Source organism: Camellia sinensis, chromosome 2 (assembly GCF_055761805.1).
Source record: "Camellia sinensis isolate YWXY chromosome 2, ASM5576180v1, whole genome shotgun sequence".
NCBI classification, from domain to species: Eukaryota; Viridiplantae; Streptophyta; class Magnoliopsida; order Ericales; family Theaceae; genus Camellia; species Camellia sinensis.
The window spans coordinates 161,907,398-161,932,981 of NC_138962.1; the positions used below are offsets into that span (position 1 = coordinate 161,907,398).

The 25,584-nt window shown below is 36.4% G+C and overlaps 1 protein-coding gene across 1 annotated transcript; it reads right to left on the minus strand.

Moving 5' to 3' along the window:
- Positions 1–741: 741 nt before the first annotated feature.
- LOC114272773 (RNA binding (RRM/RBD/RNP motifs) family protein) lies at positions 742–23,997 on the minus strand. Its single transcript, XM_028214483.2, has 9 exons — positions 23,428–23,997; positions 8,676–8,776; positions 8,157–8,571; positions 4,997–5,872; positions 4,818–4,875; positions 3,597–3,658; positions 3,402–3,508; positions 3,203–3,290; positions 742–1,523 (listed from the first exon to the last, which is right to left on the minus strand). The coding sequence occupies exons 1-9, from the start codon at positions 23,560–23,562 to the stop codon at positions 1,212–1,214; spliced, it is 2,154 nt and encodes a 717-aa protein (XP_028070284.1). The 5' UTR covers positions 23,563–23,997; the 3' UTR covers positions 742–1,211.
- Positions 23,998–25,584: the final 1,587 nt, after the last annotated feature.

Genomic DNA, 25,584 nt, shown 5'->3' on the forward strand with positions numbered 1-25,584 from the left:
TTGTTTGGCATCCAACAAAAAACATTACATTTTAAAATAAAAAAAAATTTGTTTTAGTAATTACCTTTTTACAAAATTCTTTTTTTTTTTTTTTTAGTGAACATTTTAATATATATATATATGTATATATATTTTTTCATGCACTATCACCACCATTACCACCACCTCACCATCACAAATACAATTATAACCTGTTACCTTCAATAATCTGTTACCTTCACAATAGCCATTATTGTCATAATCATCACCACATTCCACCACATTCCACCATCACCACCCCCTTTCAACCTCCACTACATTGCTTTACCACCACTTCAACCACTATGCCTCTACTTCCACCACCTTTGTCATTGCCATTGTCACCATATCCATGATTATTACCTCTATCACCATCTTACCTTCAATATAAAAATTAACCAATACAATTTAAAATTTAAACATTCAAATTTAGTACTTAGTTTATAACTTTCAACTTTCAATTTTATCTAACACCTTTAACAGTTTCTCAGAAGTTAGTACCAAATGAGAATCAGAAATGAATGGACCAAAAGAGTGCATATTATAGACCCAAGAAACATGTACATACATATATATATATATATATTTTATTACAAATCTCTTTTTTCTTTTTTTCTATTAATTGTTTTTCCCTGTAACAAACATAAATAATCTGTCCATATCAATGCATATATAAACAAAACACGTACATAACCAGATACCTATAAGGACTCCCAATTCATATATCAAGAACACTGCATTTTTTTCTCTTTTTATGCCTTCTACTAGCAATAATAAAAAAATGAAAAAAGATTAAACATAAATATGTATCTCAACCACCTATTCACAGCTTTCAACTAAACAGTAAAAATAACTGCAACCAGTTGAGCCAAATAAACTGACATCCCTAATAACTGCACCTTCAGCAACCCCACCCCCTTCCCCAAATACTCCGAAAAATTACAAAAGAAATAAGGAAAAACTTGAAATAAAAATAAAAATAAAAAAGAAAAAGAAAAATTCATGTAACAAAAAGATAAAGAAACCCTTGAGGATCGATCAACTCCCATTCAGCCCAAACCCTAGTTTTCATCCCCAACCATGCAAAGAATAATGATACTCCAAACATAACACTTCTATTTCAGCTCCATCTGGTAAGTGCCTCAAAATTTTTGCAGCCACGACATTGTGGCAAAAAGAGAGATATTGATGAATTAGGCAGTGCCAGAACTCCCATTTGTTTTAGGCTCTGTTCGGATGTAAGTGAGACTTCGGACAGCAGGAGAGGGAACAGTGTTACCGGAGCCTACTGTGGGACCACTCTCGCTTGGAGTGGGCTGAGCATCCCGCTTCCACTGCATGCTCCTAGCACCAGGTTTGATTGGGGGCCGACCTCTGTATACACTAGAAATGCCTCTCGGAAAAGGAACTCTTGCAAATCTTTGGGGAGCAAATGGCGATCCACGCACAACACGCGGCCACGTCATCATAGGTGCAGCTTCTTGAGCAGAGCTTTTCCTCACAACCTGCAATAAAAACACATTTTGAGAACACATTGGTTCAATAAACTCTTGCTCAATGGGCCAAACACAAATTTTCCATCTACTCGTTCACTGAGACCTAGGACAGAATATAGAATAATATAGTGCACATCCTAACTCATGATCACATAATTTTTGTCTTCAATTTAAATTTCACAAATTCCAACTGCATTCTACAATACCTTCTAAAAAAAACTGCATTCTACAACAATTTCATGTATTAAAAATTCGGGATATATTTTTTATTTCAATAACAAAACCATAATTAAAAGAAGTAATCAAAGAACTAAAACACCAATGAGCTAGAAAATGTCTTCATCCAAGCAAACTGGGTCACACAACACATGCTGCCTTATATTTAGCATCATTTCTCATCTTATTTACTGCCTAATACAGTGAACAAGAAGCAGTATAGTCATCCTGCCTTAAATTGTATCACTTCATGCATCAAACTGTCTGAAGCAAGGTTTTAAAAAGCGGCCGCAACCGTTACGTAACGCCGTTACGTAACGGTTGTGGTAGTTACCGCCACCCGTTATGGCCGCTTTTGCAGTATGATTGAGATTCACAGGTGTGTCGGCCGTAGCGGTTGTAACGCTGTCGTAACGGCCTGTTACACACCGTTACGTAATGGTTCTGAACTGCTTCTTTCGAAAAAACACAAAAAAAAATTAAAAATGGGGGAAGAGAGATAGAGAGGAGGGAAGATAAAGAGAGAAGATGGAGGAGTAAGAAATACAGATAGAGAGAGAGAAGAGGAAAGATGAAGAACATGTTATTGATTTGTTGAAACTGTAAAACATGTGCTATTCTATTCAGCAGCTATCACTCAACCATTTCGTTTGTGTGTGTCTATCTATATATTGTTTGATAATAATAATAATAATAATAAGTGTGGCCATTATCTATTTGGCTTGGTTAAAATATGTATATATATATATATTTAGGCTCTTATTTATTCTCTTACTTTTGTCACTATTTATCTTATATATAATAGTTAGTGATTAATTTTTTGTATAATATAAAGTCATTAATTATTAAAATAAAATGTAAAAAACTCAGTTTATAGTGATTTAAAAATATGAAACATATTGGATCATACTTAAAAATTTACAAAAATTGATCAATATTTATTTTAAACCCAATAAATATGATCATGGGAAAAAAAATATGCGTATCGGTAAATTTTTTCCAGATTGTGCGAAAATTCACGGTTTCGGTTACCGCAACCGTTACGCTACGGCCTTTACACCCCGCAATCACAACCGCACCACCGCCACCGTTACGGTGACCGCAGCCGCTTTTCAGAACTTTGGTCTGAAGACATTCAAAGGAGAACAATGTCGATGCAATTAGCCTTTAGCCAAAATGCTACCCAACAATTGGCTGCTCAAAGACAGTTTCAGCCATCTACCCAGAACATCTATGAGCTTTTAGCTAAAGCAATCAAGGGAAACCAGACTAAATAATATCACCGCCTTAATAACAACACACAAGAACTCAGACAGTTTGGGCCATCTAGCCAAAGCAATTGAAAGCTTTTTACTAAAACAAGAAAATCAATTCCCTCTGAACAAAACCACAACCTTAATAAAGCAAGCACAGAACTGTAGAGACGCCCCCATTCACTACATAATTGACCACCTACATCCTTGGAAAAATACCTTGAGAATACGCGACATAAACGAGGTGCCATCCAGCGATAATGCATTCTCTGCAGCATCTTTCCTCATGAACTCTACATATGCTGACCTGGTTAGCAACATAGTTTAGCATAGAATAAATCAGAAGGAACTGGGGTGCCTCAAAGTGGATATTAGACATATTTATAATAACTCAGAACTTGCAAATGAAACAACTCACCCTTTTGGTTGCCCTGTTGCTGCATCAGTCACAATTATTACTTTGAGCACTTCCCCAAACTTGTTAAAATGCCGTGAAAGACTATCCTTGGTAGAAGCAAAATGAACCTGTACACAACAACAATAATGTAAGGAACAAAGAGTGGTACCTCCATTCCGGAAGTCTATGTCTAGCATCAGGAGTAACAGTCATTACATTATTGACAAAAATAGTCCGAGAATCAGCATCTTCAGCAGGCCGACCAGTAGAATATAAACCTGCACACAACCACCAAAAAGAGTTGCACAAAATAAGCAAATCTAGAAAATAGAAGAAACTGTGTTCAAGCTCTGAACTATTATTGATGATCATGGAAAGAAGAAAAAAACAAATCTGAAATTTCACATGAAGCACATTTAAGGTAACAAGAATTAAACATTTGGAATAATTTTGAGACTTCACGTCATTACAGTAGGTTTTAGTAATTAAAGATATAATGGTAATTCCAATAATTGTTGGACATGGGTTGTAGGAGTTACTCATGGATTTTATTTTGGGTCAAGTTATAAAATTAGTCATTATATATGGGTTTTATTATGTATAAAATAATTTTAGTGGTCAAAAGTTCAAGTTTCCTATTTTGATATTGAAGTAGAATTATAAGTAACTAAAATTTCCTATTATGATTGAAGTAGAATTCGAAGTCATAGTTTCTAAATATTTTTAGTTTCTAATTTTGAGTCATAGTCCTTATACAATTAGGAGTCTTCAGCCTATACATATGTGTAATCTCAATGATTGTGTTTGTGTGATTGGCATATCCCTTGTGAGGGTGAAGCAGCTCTCTCTCTCTCTCTCTCTCTAGCAATGTTACTGTTCACTTCACTGTTCACAATGCTTAGAACAACCACCCAACATCCCCTAAACACTTGTGTTTTCATTCCCAAAACCTTACCCTTTCACAAAGCCTTAAACTCCTAATTTTTTTTTTAAATACTTTCGCAATCACAAAATCCAACCCCACAAGTCTATTGTTGTTACTGCCAGTATACTTAATCTGGACTCACTACTTGTAGGAAATAAGTCCCCACTTGTCCTACATCAATTATCCAAAACAATAAAATAAGTCATATTAGTCTGTAGTTTGTGATATAAAAGAACTAACAATTAATAAATAAAAAAATAAAACCCTTGAATTAACAATGGAGCACTTGAAGAAAACTCCTTGCCGAGGGCATGTGCACCCCTAGGGTCCTAGGGAATAGTCAGGCTTTGATCCAAACATCCCAGTGCCAATAAAAATAAATAAATAAATAAAAAGAACACAAACCCACAAATTTTTTAATTTTGAAAATAAACTACTAAAGATGCTTTCAGTTTTACACTTCAATAATCATAAAAAGTGCACAAAGTTTCAATTAAGGGTTCATAACTCACCAGAGGGGGTAGGCAGCATCTTCTGAGGCTCCTTCTGAGTATCTGCAGCAGGTTTTGTCTATCCAAAATAAACAAACATGGAATCATGAGTTAGGGAATGAAGCAAACAGTAGTTAGATATATGCTGGCTCAAATATGCAGACTAACAATTTTATGCATGACAGAGACATGTATCTTACATTTCCATTACCAGCAGTTACAGGGTTGCTTTTCTCGTTCATCAGCCACAAACCAGATTTGCCCAGTCCTGCCTCACTCTCCTGAACAGATTTCCGATTATCCATTTCTGAAACCTCTCTTGGCTCCGGATAATGAGTTGGTTTCCACGTATTTACATTTACTGATATATTAACTATCTTACGAGAAGTGTTAGCGGCAAGAGCAGATTGATCCTGATCTTTCCGTGGTTTCCGCATAATTTCATCAGAATTTTTAGCCACACTATACCGCACCATCAGTGAGTCCTGATCCTCATTTCCACCAGATGTGCCAATCTGAGAAACATCCATAACCCTACGACCCATAACATTGACATCATCATATCTTTCATTATCAGATGCTGAGTCAGAAGCCATTCCAGTATCAGTTTCCAACATTGTCACATCCCCAACAGAATCTCCAGTGTATTCACTTTTCGGGAGAAAATTTAAGCGTGTCTCCTCTGAAACTCGGTTAAAATCTCCATATTCCACATCTTCAACTGCAACTTCTCTAAATTCTGTCAGTTGGTCACTGGCCTGTGATATATCCATACCACGACCAAGCCTATCAAAAACATTTCCCGATGATCTGTTTTTCACGACATCCTTGGCAGCTTCTTCAACAGCTTTAATAGCAGTCACCATGGCATTAGGCACTCTTGCAATTGACTGAAATCTACGAGGACGGGCTTCAACTGATGAGTTTACAGCTGATGTAGAAACCACAGAACGTAAACGCTTTAGTGAAGGCTCTGACACTGAATTGGATGGCCTTGAAGTGGCCACTGCATCCCGAACTGCAAATTGCAGAAGCCTTCGAGGAGCATTAATGGTTGATTGAGAAGCTACTCCCCTCTGCCAAAAAGTAAACAAACATATCAGGAAAACAATGGCTGAAGTACATATTCTCTGTAACAAGACAAGACAAGACAAGACAAGACCCGATCAACAATGGTGAAGAGGAAAATCCCCGTGCTATTTTGGAGAATTGGATTGGATGCCTCACTGAATTTCAGTTAGTCCATCAATATTCACAGGCTAACTAAAAGTCGGTAGCATCACAACAACAAAAAATTAGGAGTGGGCGCGGGTCGGTTGCGGCCACGAAACCTCCAATCCGCCATCCGTCCGCCAAATTGGCGGATTGGAGAAAATCAATCCGCATCCGTCCGCCAATCCGGCGGATGTGGATTGAGCGGATTGGCGGTTTGGTGGATGAATGCAAATCAGTTTGGCGGTTTAAAATTTTATAAATTTTCAACATAATTCAACTTGTGCACTTCCTCAACAAAAAAAAAAGAAAAAGAAAATATTACAGTTAATGACTTAAAAAAATATTACAATCACTGCATGTTTCATCCAAAGTAAAAAAGTTTGAAACTTTAGAATATCACAATCACAACATGCCTCATCTACATAAAGTATTACAATCTGTGGTTCTTAAAATATAAAAGCAATTCAAATCACCAAAACCATGAACATAGTAGTAGTAGAGATTGTATGTCTCTGTATTGTTATATCTATATCTGTTTTTGAAAACAAAAACCAACCAGCATATATCATATTTTCTATTTATTATTTTTAGAGATAGATTTAAAAACCAAAAAATATAGATAAATAATACATTTATTTTTTTCAATTCAAAAAAGATATTCAAGTTGAAGACTTTTTTTCAACAGAATATTTAAACTCTTTTTTAATTGAAAACACAAACAGAATATTTAAACAAAATGAAAACACAAAGTCTTATAAATTACTAGGGGTATTCGCGATTTTGCGGTTCGGTTGCGGCCAAAGGAATCTCAAATCCGCCATCCGTCCGCCAGACTGACGGATTGGAGAAAATCAATCTGCAACCGTCCGCTCATCATCATGCATCCATCCAAAATGTAGCGGATTAGTTCGGTTTGATCGGTTTTGACAAATCGGTATATCCGCTGCTCACCCCTACAAAAAATCACCACGTGGCCCGTACATTGAAATCCCAATATTCATTACCCTACCCCAAAAAACAAAAAAGGGTGACCCAGTGCACGAGGCTCCCGCTAAAGCAGGTTGCACAGGGCCAGATGCAAAGAGTCACCCTTGGCTAGAGAGGTTGTTTCCATGTCTCGAACCCACACCACCACACCACCAAGGATGCTAATGGCAAGCCTTATTTGACAAAAGATCTAAAAAAAACAAATAATGGTGATCCAATCCAAGGAAGACAAAACTCTTTAATTTTCACAAACATGTGAAACTTTAGTTATAGTATTACGGGAATAGTGGCAGATCTTTTGTAACATAATATGGAACTTGTCTATATGCTAGGCAGCCTATGATTACATAAGTACATACTGGCTAGACATTTGATTGCAAATACATCAAATGCAAAATCAGGATGCCAAAAATAACTGTTAACTCTTAAGCTGGGTGAAAATAATGGTGATCCAACTTAAGTAAGACAAACTTAACTCTTCAATTTGCAGACACGTGAAACCTTAGTTTTTGCAGTATAAAGGAAATAGCGGCAGGCCTTTTGTACCAGAAATATGCAACTTGCCTGTGCTATGCAGCCTATGCTCCCATAAGTATTGGCTAGATGTTTGAAAGCAAATTCATCACAAAATCAGCATGCCAAAATTAAATGTTAACAATTAAGGTGGTGAAAATCTTTGAAATGGAAAGGTCTAAATCCAAACTTGAACATAGTTAGGCCCACCAACACTGGAAATACACCACCACACATCCACAACCATGCTTAAAAACCAATGCTTTGAGAAGTGGCATTCAGTTAAAAGTTAAAACAAAAGCTTTTCAAGTTTGACTAGAGGGGATCATTTTTTTTTTTTTTTTGATAAATAGAGGGGATCAAATACTATACAAGTCAAACCTTTGAACAAGATCTATTTTCCCCAAATAACTCCTCCGCTGACAGCCATTTTTTTCAAACACTTGCCCAAAACATAAAATTTTCAAAATATAATATACAAGACAACCAAAACAGAAAATATCATTTTGCATCCATGAAAGCTTCTAAACCTATGTCAAAAGACACAAGAAACAAGAAACAAATCACCATTTCCAAATTCATCAATATATATAACACCCTTTCTTCTCAAGAAAAAGGGAAAAACCAAAGAAAATAATTCTGAACCTTCATTAGATGGTGTTCATCAGGCCGGCTTCTCTTCTTTTGAGCTATGGGTTGTGGAGAATGAGATTGTTCAGCACGACCACTCTTCTTTTGAGCTACGGGTTGTGGAGAATGAGATCGTTCGACATGACCAACCTTACCACGAGTTCTCTCATCTGTGTGAACATTATCAATCGCAGAGCTTTGAAAAGGGGGTGGTTCATCTACATCCCTTACTAGAGTTTTCCACTCCCTATTGTGCCGGCTTCTGGATAATTTACTAGACTTTCCTCTATCAGATTTGAAATCCAAGTGGTGTAAATCATTTCTTGCCATCTGATCCCCAGTTGTGGGCTTTTCTTTGGCAGCTTCATCCGAAAGAGACTCCTGAGGTAGTACGTACAGATTAATATTTGATCCTAAATGATCCCACAGCCTGTAGAAAAATAGCAATATCAGCAGTGAGAATCACTATCAATTAAAGAGTTTACCATCATGTTCAATAGCACAAACACAATGACAGAAACAGAATTAAATTACCAAGATACAAAAGAATCACTATCATCCCCCAAAAAGACATTCAACTCATTCCTTGCCTCTTCTTTGCACCTGCCGTTTTTTAGCAAGACAATCACATACTCCTGCATATCCATGTTAAGAAGTTAGGAAAAATTGTAGTGCCAAATGGTGACCTATTTTTTTCAAACAGAAATTTGCATATTTCCAAATGCAGAAACCAAAATAAATTCAATTATTTGCCAATAAATGTAAAACCATCACATCCAAGATATAATGACCAGAGGCCCTCCAATGTGCATGCAATGGAGAAATTGTCAAATTTAGACAGATTTCGCATATATTTTTTATCTGTGGCAGACTTTGCAAGAAAGAAAAGAAAAGATATACACAGTAAAGACTGCAATACAACAGCTACAAGTGGAATACAAAAATTTTGTTGGATTAAACCTTACCCTAGAACCCGTAAACTTTAAAACATTGCAAATGTTTGGTTACGAGTCAGGCTACACATCTGTATAGTCATCAAAACTATCAGAAATTGAGACGCTAAAATTTTATTTTGCAAGAAACAAAGACTAGAGAAAGAATTAATGCATAAGTCGTTCAAAAACTACATTCTTCATTCATATTCTCATTTTAATACAGATTTTTATTTTTATTTTTTTGTTATTACAGCATACAAGTATCTTTTGACTATTTTTGAAATGCAATATAGAAAGGCAATAATGCCATATAGTATAAAAAGAGTGGATGGATTTCAACAAGGAATTGTGCCAACAATTTACATGAGAACCAAAAAAAAATTCAAACAAGTAGCTAATGTAGATTCCTATGGATGATGATGGTATCCAAGGTGGCTGCGACAAGGTGATCTAGAATAGATAGTAGGCGATCAACTGGCAATGGACCACCGGAGGCGGAGGAGAGCGTCAAGGGTAGTCCTCAAAGAGAGAAGACAGCAGTAGAGAGAGAGCTTTGAGCATGTGCCAAAGATAAGTGTTGCTGTTGGTGTTGGTCTTCCATGCACAAGGCAGGTCTCCTTTTGTGAGATTAGACTATTGAGGTAAACTCAAGGGGACAGGTGGCATGATCCCCTTGGTGCAATAATCTGCTTGGTGAGACAACTAGGGCTCATTTGTCCCAATATCCCGTCTTGGGATCTCATCCTAAGATCTCTCCCAACCTAGGGTCTCCAATATCTCCCAACAAAGGATCCCCCGACGTGAGATTTTTGTCCCTGAACCCTCTTTAGTCGGCAACTAGGACTCATTTGTCCTAATATCTCCCTCTTAGGGGGACCTCATCATGACCTCTCTCCCCACCCGTGATCTCCCGTATATTCTAACCAAGGATCCCCCAACATGAGATTTTTGTTCCTTAACCTTCTTTAGCCAACAACGCCTTCTTACCTCATAATATTAGGACATCTTCAAAGGTAATCATGTCTTTGTTTGTTTAACGCTCCTCTCTCTAAGGTTTGTCAAGGGGTATCACCCCTAAAGAGGGTTAGGGTCAACCACTCTTCAACAATCCATTAACTCTAGCCTACAATCCACAACCCTCCAATCCAATGATCCCAAGCAAAGATCTTAGGTTGTACTCCCAACCAAAGCATCTTTTTCTATGACCAAGTGTTAGGCAAATGATAATCGCAAGGTAGGATTGATCCCACTTGTTAACAATCGTGGAGCAGTCAAGGTAGACAACTAGAGATAAACTTATTACGACCGTTGGCTGGGAGAGATCTTCACTAAGCGTGGGTAAGGCGATCCAAGGAGAACAATCCTAGGGAAAAAAGAATCTCAAAATGGAGGTCCAAAGGGAACAATTCAAAAAGGTAGATCCAAAAAGGGTCGCCACATAAGAAATCTAGATACATGTAACCGTTTTTTTGAATAGAGACACATGTAACCTACACAAGAATCTTATGCGGGTGCTCTCATGAACCAATGAGAGTGTGTGAGCATCTCTTTAATCATCAAGATTGCTCAACGTTCCCAACTCATACTAATAGTGGCACTTTGTAGACTAAGGTGCCTCTAACCCAATTTTTTTGTTTTTGATAGCCAAAACCTTGTTAAGAAATATCATAGACATGATTCTTCCAATGAAACGACAAAGTTGTTAAATCAACACTAGTCCCAAAAGCTTAAGATGTTAACAAATGAGTCTAACAATGTATATCAAGCCATCCCACACCATCCCTCACAAGCAACCATATCTTACACACAGAGAAGTAAACATCCATACATAGATGAACAACACTAGTCCCAAAAGCTTAAGATGTTAAGAAATGAGCGTAATGATGTATATCAAGCTATCCCACACCATCCCCCATGTGCAACCCTATCTTGCACGCAGAGATGCAAACATCCATACATAGAGAGAAGAAAGAATGTCAACGAGGAGCAAAGAATGCAAATGTATACCAAATGCAAACAAAGAGACTTGAACCCAAGACCACCCCAAATTTGAGCTTTGATATAATGGTAAGTCACCACTAGTCCCAAAAGCTTATTCTGTAAGGAAATAGACCCAACAATGTATATTAAGCTATCTAACAAAAGCATCTTAGTCCTAAGTAGAAATTAAAGCCCTTGTAATCAGAACATTAGTTTGTCCCTCTACAATAAAAGATATTTTAGCCTCACATGCGAGCACTCTTATGATCTACTGAGAGTGCTCGTGCATATTCTTGACCATAGGTAGTTGAATTTATGTATTTATCTGTGTTACACGGACTCTTCAAAATAAATCAAATACCCGTGTCGGACACGCGACACTCGGATAAGGGTATGGGATATGTGTCGGATACTTTTCAACGGATACTTCTTATATAATTGTATATAACACTATTATTATATGTACATATTGTTGCATAATTGCTATAAATGTCTTTTTGACACTGTAAGTTACATATAACACCATTTTATCTCACATACTTCATTAATTTATAAAAATCTGGCATTTTTTTGCCGAGTCTACGTACCCTTAAATTTATAATTTTATGAGTCCAACCTCTGGATACATACCCACACCTGACATCCATACCCGAGTCCATGTAACATAGGTATTTATACAAAAGAAGGTTGATTGTGCTCTCTGCCATAGAAATGGTGACTTCGTGTAAGAGGGCAACTTGAATCCAATTTTTATCATTCACTAGTGATTGCTCGACCAGAGGAGGGCAAGGATGAGGCTCGCCCCTAAAGGAAAGCGAAAGCAAGGCTACAACCTGACCATAGAGGGGAGCATAAGTACCTTCACTGTCAACTTTGGAGATAAGCATAGCACATTTTGAGATATATTATTTTTGGAAGATGACATGCTACTAAAGCATTGAATGTGTTATCGGATGAGGATATCATACTTGTGCTTTGTAGAGATGTCACGGAGGTGTTATGGCTTGTCACTTTGAAATACTAATCAATGTCATGGTGCCACTATGGCTCACCTGTGTTATATGGACTCTTCTATTTCCCCTACATGGGTAAGAGCTATGAAGCACGAACACCTCTTCAGAGATTGCATACAGGTGTCCGACATGTGTTGAACACGAACACACGCCGGACACAGACAAGTGCCGAACACGTGTCGGACAAGCTGGAAATAGTTGGACACGTTGCAGACACGTTGGGACACACTGAGTACACGCAAGGGACACATTGAAGACACACTAGAGACACATTAGAGACACACTAAGTACTATTTTTTCCCAAAAAAAATTAAATTTTTTAATTTTTTTACTAAAATATTATATCTAAGATTGATAAATTTGATAAAATTAAATATTTGACATAAAATACATATTAAATATTTAAAAATATACATATGACAAAAATATAAAAAATTATATTTTGAATGTGTCTCCAACATGTAGTGTCCTACATTTTTTGAAAATTTACGTGTCTGTGTCGTGTCACGTGTTTGTGTCTGTGCTTCTTAGGGTAAGGGTGTGGGATATGTGTGACACTCGTACCTAATTTAAACACTCTTTAATTTGTTGCAATATATGAGAAGAAAAAACTCACATTTGCTAGTAAAGGAATATTTTTAGCCTCTCACATGAATTAGATATAGAAATTTCATATTTTCCTGAATCCAATTCAATTTCAAATATATTTATATATAATTTACAACATTTCATCCGAGCATATTATATAATATGCAATATATATGTGTATATGACGCATCACTGTACCCATATTCAATTTCGAATAACTATCCCAAGATCATAAGATTTAAATTTATGAAGGTCTGATACTTGAATACACACCCGCACCCGATACTCGTATCCAAGTCTTGTAACATAGCTCACCACTTGGAGGTACCAATCGGTGGAGATCCTATTATTGAGATACCCATTACCATATTTTAGAGTTAGTGGCATGCAACTAAAGCACCAAGTACATTTGTGGACCAATACCACACTTCATGATTCATGTACCCTAACTTAGGCTAGGTTAATAACGCCAATGGTTAATTTGCATAGATATCGTGACGCTAAGATGGCTCACTATTTGGAGAACAAATCGACCCAACCTACCTCAGAGAATGGTAAGGGCTGTTTGTAGGGGTGTTCAAATTACCAAGTGAACTAAAGAACCGAACCGAACCGAACCGAACCGAACCGATCTCTTTGGGTTGGGTTGGGTTAGGTTGATTTTTGAGTGCATTGGTTTGATTTTGGGTCTTCAAATTATCAAACCGATAGGATTGGGTTGGTTAGGCCTAAACCGAACCAACCCGAGAACCGAACCTATATATATGTATATATATTTTTAAATTTTATTTATATTGACATGTCTTCACCTTATTGCTCTATTTCAATTGACTTGATTATACCTAATAATTTTTCATATATAAAAATTATTAGGTAAACGAAGTAAGTAATAGGAGCTTGAGTCAAATTTCACAGTTGATTTAATTTGTATTGCTTGTGTTAATGGTTTTAATTTGGACCGAGTATATTTAAGGTTGAGTTGGATTTAACTTGTATTGGCTTGCATTAAATAATATTTTGCCCCTTTATGTGTGTTATATTTAAATGTTAAAAGACTTGTTTATTTTAATTATTTATTATTAATTGATTTGCTTATTTTTTATAGTGGAACTGTGATTGCAAACCGAATTCGGGTCGGGTCGGGTCGGGTCTAATGCATGATTGGTTTGGTTCTGGAGCTAAAAACTCATAATCGATCATGATTGGGTTAGTTCCAAATTTAGTGTCAAACCGAACCGAACCAAACCAACCCATAAACACCCCTTGTTTCTACTTTGGATATAGTCACAACACCATTGCAGCTCATTGTAATCACTATTTGTGTGATCCTATGTTGTCCCTCCTGATGTGAGATCTTGTGTTGCCCATTCCTGATGTGCAATCCTATGTTGCCCCTCTTGATGTGCAATCTTGTGCTGCAGATGCAGTCCTAATAAGCGATCAACACATAGTTACGTTTTTTCGTTTGACAATTATTATTCATAAGAGTGGTTGGCAATCAAGGGAATTTGTGCTATTGGTCAGTGCCCCCAACTTGTGCTATCAATTGGTGCTCTTGACTATCCATTGGTGCTCTAAACTTATGATTGGGCCCTCATTCTCTCCTCTATTGTTGATTGGGAAATTCTTTTTGGACATTGACACTGCATGGAGATCACCAAGGAGATCATTGCTTGAAGATGAGCTCTCTTTGCAATCGATGAGATTGATACAATCAACTCTTTCTTTTAGATCAATTTGCAATCTGCGCCCTTTTTTTCTTCTTGGCTCTGGCAATCCGAGCTCATCTTTTCAAATCACTTACACCCTCTTTGGTGTTTGCAAATAGTGATTAACTTCCCTTTCCTTAGTGATCATTACCTCATTTTTTTAACGCCTTGTGCTTAGCAACTCGCGATCAAGATCATAGGTGTGATCCTAGTTGGTGTGTGATCGTGGCAATTGTGGGAAGCAACCTGGACTTTGAGATCCTGACTTCACGAGTTCAATCTTGCATTGCCCTCCTACGATCGTCATTAGCACTTTCCCTTAGCCCTGTTGGTGCGATCAATAATATTTTGCTACCTTGGGTTTGCTTTTGTTGATTTGGCCTTGGATTTATCTTCAATGAACTAGTGTGATCGTTGGGTACACTTTGTTGGGACTTGGGTCAAGTTCATCTTGTGGAGCTCAAAGTTTACGATTGTAAGGAGCGATTGACCTTCACAATCAAACCTTGTGCTTAGCCATTGCCTTGTGGTATCATTTTTAACTCAAATCTAGGAATGAAAAATAGTGCAGCAATCTTGTGTCATGCATGCGGTGATGAATCCGTTTTTAAGTTTTTGATATATGGACATTTCATGGCCCCCGCATAGGCAGAATGATTTGATGTGTATGTTGTCATGAGCAACAAGGTCTTGTTACCATAGGTACGTTCTAAGACCAAGTGTTAGGTCAATATAACAAATCGAAAAAAGTCAGATCGATCTCACTTGTTAATGATCTTGGAGAAAAGATAACCAACTAGAGATTGATTTATTGCAATTGTTGCTCAGGGAGACATTGGCCGAGCCTAGGTAAGGCAATTTGGGGAGAGCAACCTAGAGAAAACAATCCAGAAAGGACAATCTAAGCGAATGATCCAGAAAGGAAGATCCAAAGAGGGGAATCCAAATAAAACAATACACAGAGAGATCTAGAGAGGATAGCCACATAAGAAATCTAGATACACGCACCTACAATGCTCTTACCCATACTCCCAATCATCAAGTCTTCTACTAATGCTCTTACCCATACTCCCAATCAAACACAAAGGCACCAAAACCAAAGCTTTTTCCCTTCTTTCTTCTTTGCGCCCGTTAAAGAATGAAAGTGACCATAAGCTCAATCAGTCTTAGAATCACCCACATCAATCCAAAAAATTGACTACAAATCATAGCCCAAAGGTCTGTACTGTAGCCACCACACTATGAAGGATGAGATGATTCACTGATTCCTATCTTGCTTACATATACAACACCAATTAACAAGAATTTATTCCCTCTTATTCAAGTTATCAACAGTAAGGATTTTAAGATACCCCCTATGCACCCACACGTACACAACAAAAATAAAAAAATAAAAAAAAAAATACCAAATGGTACCTTTGAAACCCAAATCCCTTCTGAAGGAATGGAAAAGCCTACATGACCCACCAAGGCTTCATAAAATGTTTCACCTCAAAGCATCTCAAACTTGATCTATTCCATCTTAAAACATCCTCTCCATTAGCTATTTGCAAACTAGCATAAAATAAACCAAGAAGCTCCACCAATTCCTTCACATCTCAATATACTTGTCTCATATAACATGAACTCTTTCATTGTATATACTTGGTCATATACAACACATGTATTTTTATATACTTGAGGGAAATAAATAAATTCATATGTTTCAGAAAAATAAGCATCCTTGCCACGTTCTCATCACACTTTTCCAAATTTATCATGTCAGAGATTTTAGGTTGTATTGTCAGCATCCATGCCCTATGTTCATCTTTCAACTACTCTGAATAAAAATAAAAATAAAAAGAGGTGAATAATTACAACCACACACACACACACACACAAAAATAAATAAATAAGAGTTCTCAATGTCTGTAGTTGTTGGTTGTAAAAAGATCTAGCTAAATGTAAAAAAGCTTTATATAGTTAGATTTAAAATCACTGATATTGTCAATTATTTACCCACCTCTCCATGGATAGACTCTGCTGTTTTTTTTATTCAAAGAGAAGGAAAGCCAAATCCCCAAGTTTGTACAAGGCATACAGAACACACCTAAAAAATAATTTGAAAAAGCTCCTTTCATCTCAACAAAAGAGCATAGAAAACAACACTATGAACACAATATCCTCCATTTAAAACACAATTGGATATATTTAACACGCAAAATTCATTCTTGGAATGCTAGAGAGTATACTTCTAACAAGAAGTTGCTCTTCTAACATTCAAAAAGTACAACTTCTACCATCACGCTATCCTTCCCTCAAGCTATGTGACAACCACATCTCGTATGGCAATTGCTGAATATGAAATTTAATAAACTAGAAGCAGTGTGACTGGGACTTAACAACCATGAGCATAGGTGGACTGAAAAGATAGTTATATCAACTTCCCATAACCTCCATATCTAATGTAACCCAATTTTTTTTGCGTCTTGCAACAATTTGGAGAGGAGCTACGAAATGAATATAAAACCTTAAAAAAATAAATAAATAAGAAGAAGAAGGAAAAAATGAGAGGAATCAAAAAATATTTAAATATGAATATTAATTTTTTTTTTTTTTTTTTTTTGATAAATATTTAACTATGAATATTATGAAACTTCATTCACAAAAAAACACTACCCAAAAGTTAGATACAACATATAGTTTCAAGTTTTAAGATTTATTTAGCCCTCAATCAATATACTTGACTTTGCAATGAAGACTTAAACTAAACCCTATACCAAACTCACTTTATCCATTAATGAGAAATAAAATCCACATCAACCCAATTCTAGACTTGTTAAAATTCCTAAATAATGCTAAGATAAGTTTGAACCACTCTTAAGCTAGAATGATTCTCAAATTCTTTCTTTTTTTGAAAGCCCAACCAACATCAAACTTTGTATTTGCATCATTGAAAAGAAGTTGAAGTCTATTGTTAAGGTGACTTTACCTTACATGTAGGGCACAATGTTATTTAGTAATTCATCGTCTAATTTATTAAGCTAAATTTTCAAAGATAATAAATTCAACAAAAAAGCAATCTAAAAAATATAAGTGATTAATTTGTTCCACAACAAGAAAGTGCAGTTTACATCGAGTATGTTTACTTGTGAATGGCAAATTGGATCTTGCTTGTTCACTCATAAATTTCTCAAGTACCACCCAATCTCGAACATTGCCTAACATTAGCATAAGGTCAAGTCAAGAGATAATGTTAATAACAAACCTCATACCATTGCAAGCAAATGCCCACTATCTTTCTTATATTTCCATAAATTTTCAATATGTTCAAAAAGCTTAATCTCATCACTTGGATCTTTCATTGCATTCAATGCTAGCTAATGTATTGAAAAAGATTAATGCATATGCAAACGATTGTTGTTACAATATCAATATTAGTACAATCTTGGGTGCTTTATGAACTTCAAAGCTTTGAATTCCAAGATACTTAGGTCAAAATCCACACGCTTTTTCCGGATAAATAATAACAATGTAAATAAAAAACGGCATTGCAGACACCCCATTTTTGACCGCCCTTAAGAATTGGGCACTACTGATATTTCATTTGGTGGAGAAAGGTGTGCAGGGCAAAAGTTCAGTTTCTTCGGCAAGGGGAGAGTCAAATCTCAACTTCATACCCCATTTTGGACCAAAGCTATTTTGAATGGTTTTTATACCTTAAAACCCTCTCTTTCAAAACATTTTTGAATTAAAGTTCCTACGATGTTCCAACGCTCGCATTTCGTTTAATGTTGCGCTTTTCGGTAAACCGAGCAAGGACAAAGTGGAAATGAATGAAAGAGAGATGAGATCTTTGAAAAATCTTTCAAAACACCTTACTTAGGGGTTTGGAGTTGAAGAAAAGAAGAGACGGGGGAAGAAACCCAGTTGGGGGAGAAATGGGCATGAACCGTTAAGAGAGGGACGAGCAGTCCTCGCTGAATCAGGCCTATTCATTTGCATACTTGGATTTCAACTATGAGGCCACCACCATTGGAAAGCTTACTTCCGGGGCTTCATTTTGTACTCAAGAATCTCCTAAAGCCAAGTCCGGACGGGGGAGATATGGTTGATTAAAGTAGGGCATCACTCCGGTTGAACCGAATCTGCGCAGTTTCACCAAAACAGGCATAACTTTTTGCACAGAAGGAATTTTGATGCAAGGCTGGTGCCATTGGAAAGCTAACTTCTGGGGCTTCAATTTGGACACCTGGCCAACCACTTTTGGACTTCCCAATCACTGGCCGACCACCTTTCTTTCCGGCAGACCAATTTTTTGTCCTGAAAAACCAGAAAAAGTAGCAGGCCGACCAGAAAAGGTGGTCGGCCGACCACCTGAACCTTTTGACCTGGTCGGCCGACCAGGGAAAGTGGTCGGCCGACCACCTAAACTGGTCGGCCAGCTTTCTCCTTTTTTGTCTCAATGAGTTGAAGCCAGCTGTGCCAGCTGGAAGCCTCAGAATGCATCCTCCATACACGTGTATGGAGGATGTTTAAGCTAGCTTTTAAGCTTCTTGGAGAAGCTTTAGACCTTCTCCTCTATAAAGGAAAGGGCCCTCTTCCATTGCTAGGGTTCAGAACCTGTTTTGAGCATACATGCACTTTCCCTCCATATCTCTATATTCCAAGCTCCAAAAACCCTTGTTCTTGGTCCCATTGCACTACACCTCCAAGCACAACACCTTCATTATCAACCTAAGCACCTAGAAGCTCATTTTGCTAGCCCTCTGCTCTACAAGGGTAAGACACTAGTTCCCTCTTTTGGCCCTTATTTTGCTTCATTGTTTAGCCTTACTTGCAAGCATTTTTGGGTTTCGTCATAAACTTAAAAAAGTTTTGTTTTGAGCTTATAAACATGTTTGTTTAAGGTCATTTTTCTGTTTGGGGTCATCTACCCCCTTGCATGCTTCATTTCCTCTTGTTTTGAGCTATGCATTAGAGCATTTGTGTTGGCCTTGGTTTGGCCTTTTAGCCGCTGAAATCCAGCAGATTTTCAGTGGCTAACATGTGTTTTTGAGCCTTAAAATCAGAGAGGGGTGACCCTCTCACCCCTTGTTTTGTTTACTAGCTTTCTTGGCCTTACAAAGGAGCCCCCATTTGCATGTTTTGAAGTCACATTTCAGGCCCTATTTGTTGAGTTTTAAGGTCTGCCTTGACTCTGTCCAGAGCCCTTTTGATCATATTTTGTGTCCCTCATGCATGTGTAGAGCAATCCTCCTCAAGGCCTTTCAAAGGGACCTTTCATTGCATGCTTCATTGACCCATTTCAGGCCCTTTTCAGTGAGTTTTAAGACCCTCATAACCTCTGTCCAGAGGCCATTTTGCCACTTTGTATGTCCATCATGTATGTGTAGAGTAATCTACCTCATGGCCTTCCAAAGGAACACTTCATTCTTGCATGCATTGACTGAGTTTCAGTGATTTTTTTTGGCATATTTTGGCATGGAAAACTTCTGTTTTTGGCTGGTTTGGTGAGCTCTCATATGCTTCATATAGTTGTAGTACAACTCATGGTTCACTAGCTTTCTTTGCATGCTTTGTTGACCCTTGATTTTAACACTTTTTGGCCATGCCTTAAACTGATGTTGTGCACATTTTGGACTGCCTTAGCTCTGTTTTTGGGTCTCATGATCGAATGATGTTTGTTTTGCATGCTTGTAGTTCAATACCCATGCTTAACCTTGAGTTTTGAGGCTCATTCCATGCATATACTGAGGTGTGTTCATGTTTTGGGTCCATTATGCATCATATTTCAGAGCTTGAATGAATGCCATATTGCCATGTTTTCTACTCCTTAAGTATGCTTGAGAGTTGTCCATGAATGTCTTGTTTTCGGACTATTGAATGAGCTCCATTTCTTCGCATTCCGAGCCATCATTTTAGGCCATTTCCCCACTGTTTCAGACCTGCCTAGGGTCTGTTTGGGGTTGGTTTTGCCATTAGTGCATTGCTTTGGGTACCTCTAGTGTAACGCACATCACTAGTTTCGGTACCCGGGCCCCCTAGCATGCATTGTGTGACATATTTGCATGTTTCGGGACCATCTTTTGTGCTATTTCAGAGCTGTATCATATGTCATTCTATGCCATACTTCATCCTCTGCCATGCTTAGTTAGAGTTGCATGTTATGCCTTAAGATCGGTCCTTTGCATCCGTGCATATTTACATGTGTTTCGGTTGTCTCATTTCCATCATATGGCCACTGATTTGAGTGTGGCTGAGGTCCACTCATATTGGTGTAAGTCCATCTTACATTGAGCATGCCATTTAGTTCATGATTGTTGCATGTTTGGCCATTGCATTGTGTATGCTTTGATCATATCATTAATAGTCTTCATGTGCGCATGATAGCCTTCGTATGTACATTGTGTATGCCATTGTAGTTCATAGCATTGCGTATGCTAGGTTGCATGTTAGTCGCATTGTGTATGCCATGCATATTGCATTGTGTTTGGAGTAGGATTTAGTCTAAATACGGGAAACGAGGGACGTTTCGTACTCAAAGTGACGAAACGTGTCTCAATTCCCGGTTGCCGACACTCCGGATTATCCATGATGGAGTCTAGGCTTTGTTGTGTTTTCATGTGCATTCATATCACATCATTTCGACTCCTCGGCCATCATGCATCGAGATGCGTGATTGGTGGCACGAGGATCGAGGTCGTGCATACATATGTGAAAATGCTTTGCCATGCCCTTTTCTTGCTCTCTGTTGCAGTAAATCAGAAATCAGCAACTTTCTAAAGCCTTGCACAGCATTCCGGGATTAATTGCAAACAGAGGCAAATCGGGGCATCGCAATGGATTTCTGCGCAAGGCAACTCGAGCATGCATCTTTCATCATTCGAAACAGAGCTGAGGCGGTCCATGAATTTGCATGCTAGTTTATTTGTTTTCCTAGTTAATTTGTTAATTAATTAGGATTTTGTAATATTTAATCATTCATTCGGACTATAATTATGTATTCGGACTGTATTATTCATTCGGACCCTCCAAGCGAGGGTAATATTGTAATAAGTGTGCGTGAGTGTGATGTATGTCTTCCAACCCTACGTCTTTCTCCCTTTTATTTACCAGCTTATGATAGTTAGATTAGGGCATGTTTCAATTAGCATACTTATGCTTGCATGTTTGCATCCATTCATCTGTCTTGCATGCACCGGGCTCGGCGCATCATACTAACTGCATTGTATTTCAATTTCGAGTTGAATACGTTTTAGTTGTAACATTTCACATGCCATTGTAGAATAGCCGAGCCTATTTTAGTACCATTTTGCATGTGTTACATTAGGCATTCCTGCATAGTTAGGATTCATGCATGATTTCTAATCAGCTTCTGTTTTGACTTGGAGTACTCGGTAAGTTTTATGCTTTAGCATCCTTGCATGTGTGTGAGTGACTGCCATGATAGCATGCTTACCATGAGGCTATTTGCTTATGTGATATACCTGCCTGAGTGCCTGTGGGTGAAGGTTGGGTTATCTGAATTGGAATAATGTATTGACTATGAGTTTTAAGCCCACTAGCTAGTGGCAAAACCATCTTTTCTAAGCCCACCCGAGGGTGGCAAAATCTACATTTTTAGCCTACTTGCGAGTAGCAAACCGCTTTAAAAAATAAACATGAAATGTTTTGTTCCAATTCAGGCGATCCAGTCTACACTTGTATGCTGTGCGCATCACATAGTAAATCTAGGCTAATAACCAGAATAAGAACGCATAATGTTTTCAAAACTAGATATCATGGTTAGTAGAGGCTGATCTTTGATCAGGCAAGTGAGGGTGCTCACGAAGTGACCTTCCCCAATCGTACCCAAGTTCCCGAGCCAAGGCAACTTTGGTGATGACGAACACGTGGCCTTAGGCAAACGAGTCAGGATTTCTTAAATTCTCCCAAAATAAAATATTTAGGTGGCAACTCTGTATCTAGCAAAACAGTCCATGTTTGGCATTTCTTTCAAAAAAATCTGTTTTCAAAAACGATTTGCCGGATTTGAACTCTTTGATAATTCATCGGTCTTACATTGCACTCTGCGAGATTAGATACAGGACCGTGACATTTGAGTCCTGAACTGTAGTGAGCCCATAATGAACAAAACGGGATTCCCTCCCGGGGCGTTCGGAGACGTCTACAGGCATCAAAGGATACCACCCATCTATACACCTCCACATGTATCAAAAAAGCTCTAAAAAATCCAATAAATCATTAGTTGGATAAAACTAGATTCCCAACCATACAATAAACTTTAAAAGGTACTCGTCAGCCTATTCAAAGGTACCTCTATCCACCACAAAAAAATATCTACAACTTCACCCTCTCTGGATGAGTAAAAAATATCTACATCCAAAGCTACATTTTCTTCATCATTTAACTCACTCTAATGCCCAGCCAACTATGAAGAAGATCATCTACACAAAACGGAACACACAATCTATCCACCCCTAACAAAGAACGAAACACATTTTACATTGACTCTTCTAAATTTGTAAAGTGCCTATATGGAACACTTGACACTTGAAAAGAATAAGCTTGGGGTTTAGGACCATCAAATTTCTTCTCAATTCCCCAAACAACTACTTACATTTCCAATCATGGAAAACAAAAACAGAACAAAGTAGGGAAAAAAAATTGTCTGACAATACATTACTATTCAGATGCCCCATGCAAGTCAGAATTCGCTGATTCAACTCAAGTGATGGTTGTTTTTATAAAAATGGGTGGTAAATGTTGTTTTAGAATACATAGAAATGTAAAGAGCTACTCAAAGAAAGAAAAATCTACTTCTACTATTCCACTCGAAGCAAGAAACATTTTCAATACAATCAAAAAGCAGTGTTTCAAACAGTCTACTTGCACAAACTATTTATCTCTATATCATTTAACTAACAAAAAAGACAATAACATAACCAAAAAAAAAAAAAAACCCTAAAATTCTCCACTCCAATAATGCGTCCATGAATGGCATTTAGATTATCCAATCTTCATATAAAACATTTGGAAAACTAAAAAAAAAAACGACAATTAAACCATGAATTCATACCACGAGAGTGTCGTCAGTGTAGTCCCCCATGAACTCCTTCAGTTTCTCATTCACTCTGTCTCGCAGCTTCGCCGCTCCGTCGCCCAAAAAATTTAACCGAAACGTCCGATCATCAATCTGATCCGCACCGCCCATCTTCAATCCAATCCCTCGAAACCGATTCACTAAACCCTAGTATTGTTGAACTCTTTCGAATCGCAATAAATACAGTTCGGCCTCCTAAAACGAGATTCACGCAGAAAACCCTAAAAACAAGCAAATTGAGCGAAGTTGTTTTCAAAAATAAAAACGATTTAAGACTAAATCGAGGAGGTAAGATATTGAAATATCAATTTATTGGAGATTTTCTCGGGAAAATGAAGGGAAAAGTATTGAAAGCAGGTTGTAATTTCCGGGAAAGTAATCAGTTTCATTGCGGAAGAGAAACCCCCAGAAAGTTTGTCAATTTTTCCGGGGAGAGACTCGGAGTCGGAAGAGGAGAGTTCGGAACCCTACGTCGATTTATATGCAACCGACTGGGCTAAGGGAGAAGCTTGTTAAGACCCTCCAGCAGTAGATGATAATCATGTTAATATAATGAAATTATAATGACGATTTATACGTCGATTTTTTGAAATTATTTTTAATTAAATTAATATAAAAATAAATATTAAACAGATATTTTTAAATTTTAAAAAATTATTTGTGCTCTCTCAAAAATAAAATTATATAAAAATTATAAATATTGTTTATTTGTTTATGTTTTTCAACAAATTAATTTTTAGTTTGTTCAAAAAAAATTAAAATAGATTCTGACAATAAAAACAAAAAATATTTTCTTCAGTTTTGTAAGGAAATTTTAATTTCTACTATAATGCTATTATATGTATTAAAAATTTAACTCATTAAATTTATTTAAATTTTTAGTAAAAAATTATAAAATTAAATGTTAATACTTTATGATGAAATGTCTTCAAATTATTCTAATATCAAAGTTAATATTTTTTATAAAAATTATTAATTTTATTGAATTTATATTAAAAATAATACATGATATAACGGTTTGGTTTGATTTTTTAAATTATTTTTTTATTTTTTGAAAAAATAGAAATTAATTTGACAAAAAAAATTGTTTGGTTTGATTTTTCAAAATTTGTTTTAAAGGTATTTTCATTTATTTTATTGATTTTTTTTTTTTTTGCATTTTACTCCTTTTTTTTGTATTTTTTAAATGTACCTAATCTAAATATATTTGAAAAGTAAAACAAACTGACTAAAATATTAAAAAAAAAAAACTGATAATAAAAAAAATTCAAACAAAAATCTATGTGCATTTTTATTCAAATTTTTGTTTTTTTTAATGAATTTTTCTTATATTTTACTTTTCAGATGTATCTAATTTTGATATATCTAAAAAAATTTTAAAAAATGACTAAATACGAAGAGAGAAAAAAAAAAGTTCAGTAATAACAAACGAAAATCCGTCTAAAAATAATTTCTAAAAAATTAAACTAAACAAACATATTTTTGATTTTTTAAAAATTATTTGTATCTTCCAAAAAGATAAAATAAATAAAAATAATACGTGCTTTTGATTTTATTTTTATTTTTTATGAAACTAATTTTTAATTTTTTAGAAATAAGTTCCTAAACAAATTTCGAAAACCAAAGCAAACATACATTTTTGTGGGCAATAGACTAAATTTTAAAGAAATCTATATTAAAATGTTCATTGTGCTAAAATTTGGTATAATAAATTGTGTTGTATTAAACTTGATACAAAAATTAGCACACTGCTGAGACTCTATTTGGGAAGTGGGTTGGCTTTTTGACTTTTTTGTTTTTTGACTATTTTAGTTTGGGCTAAAAAACTTAGTTTGGAAAGGACTTTTTGATTTTTTTGACTTTTTTTGTGAGAGAATAGTGTAATGATTATGAGTTGGATGTAATGTTTTGTTTGTTGTGACTAAAATAGCCTATTTTATTTTTGTGGCTATTTTAACCACAAAACCACTTGCCAAACACCACCACTTGTGCCTATTATGTTGAATTTTAGCAATACATAGCAATTGCAAAAGTTATTCTCAAATTGACTATTTTGTGGCCGTTTGGTGTAACTGTTAAAACAGATTATAGATTATACCTTAACAGATTATAGATTATGGCTTTAATCAGAAA

Bases quoted from the DNA above. Each gene is read 5' to 3' on its own strand.
- LOC114272773 (XM_028214483.2), bottom strand. From the start codon at position 23,562: ATGGGCGGTGCGGATCAGATTGATGATCGGACGTTTCGGTTAAATTTT. The intron at 8,572-8,675 runs GTAATTTAATTC...ATTTTTCTACAG, and splicing joins AGTGATTCTTTTGTATCTTG to GCTGTGGGATCATTTAGGAT. The intron at 3,291-3,401 runs GTGAGTTGTTTC...GTTGCTAACCAG, and splicing joins GCAACAGGGCAACCAAAAGG to GTCAGCATATGTAGAGTTCA.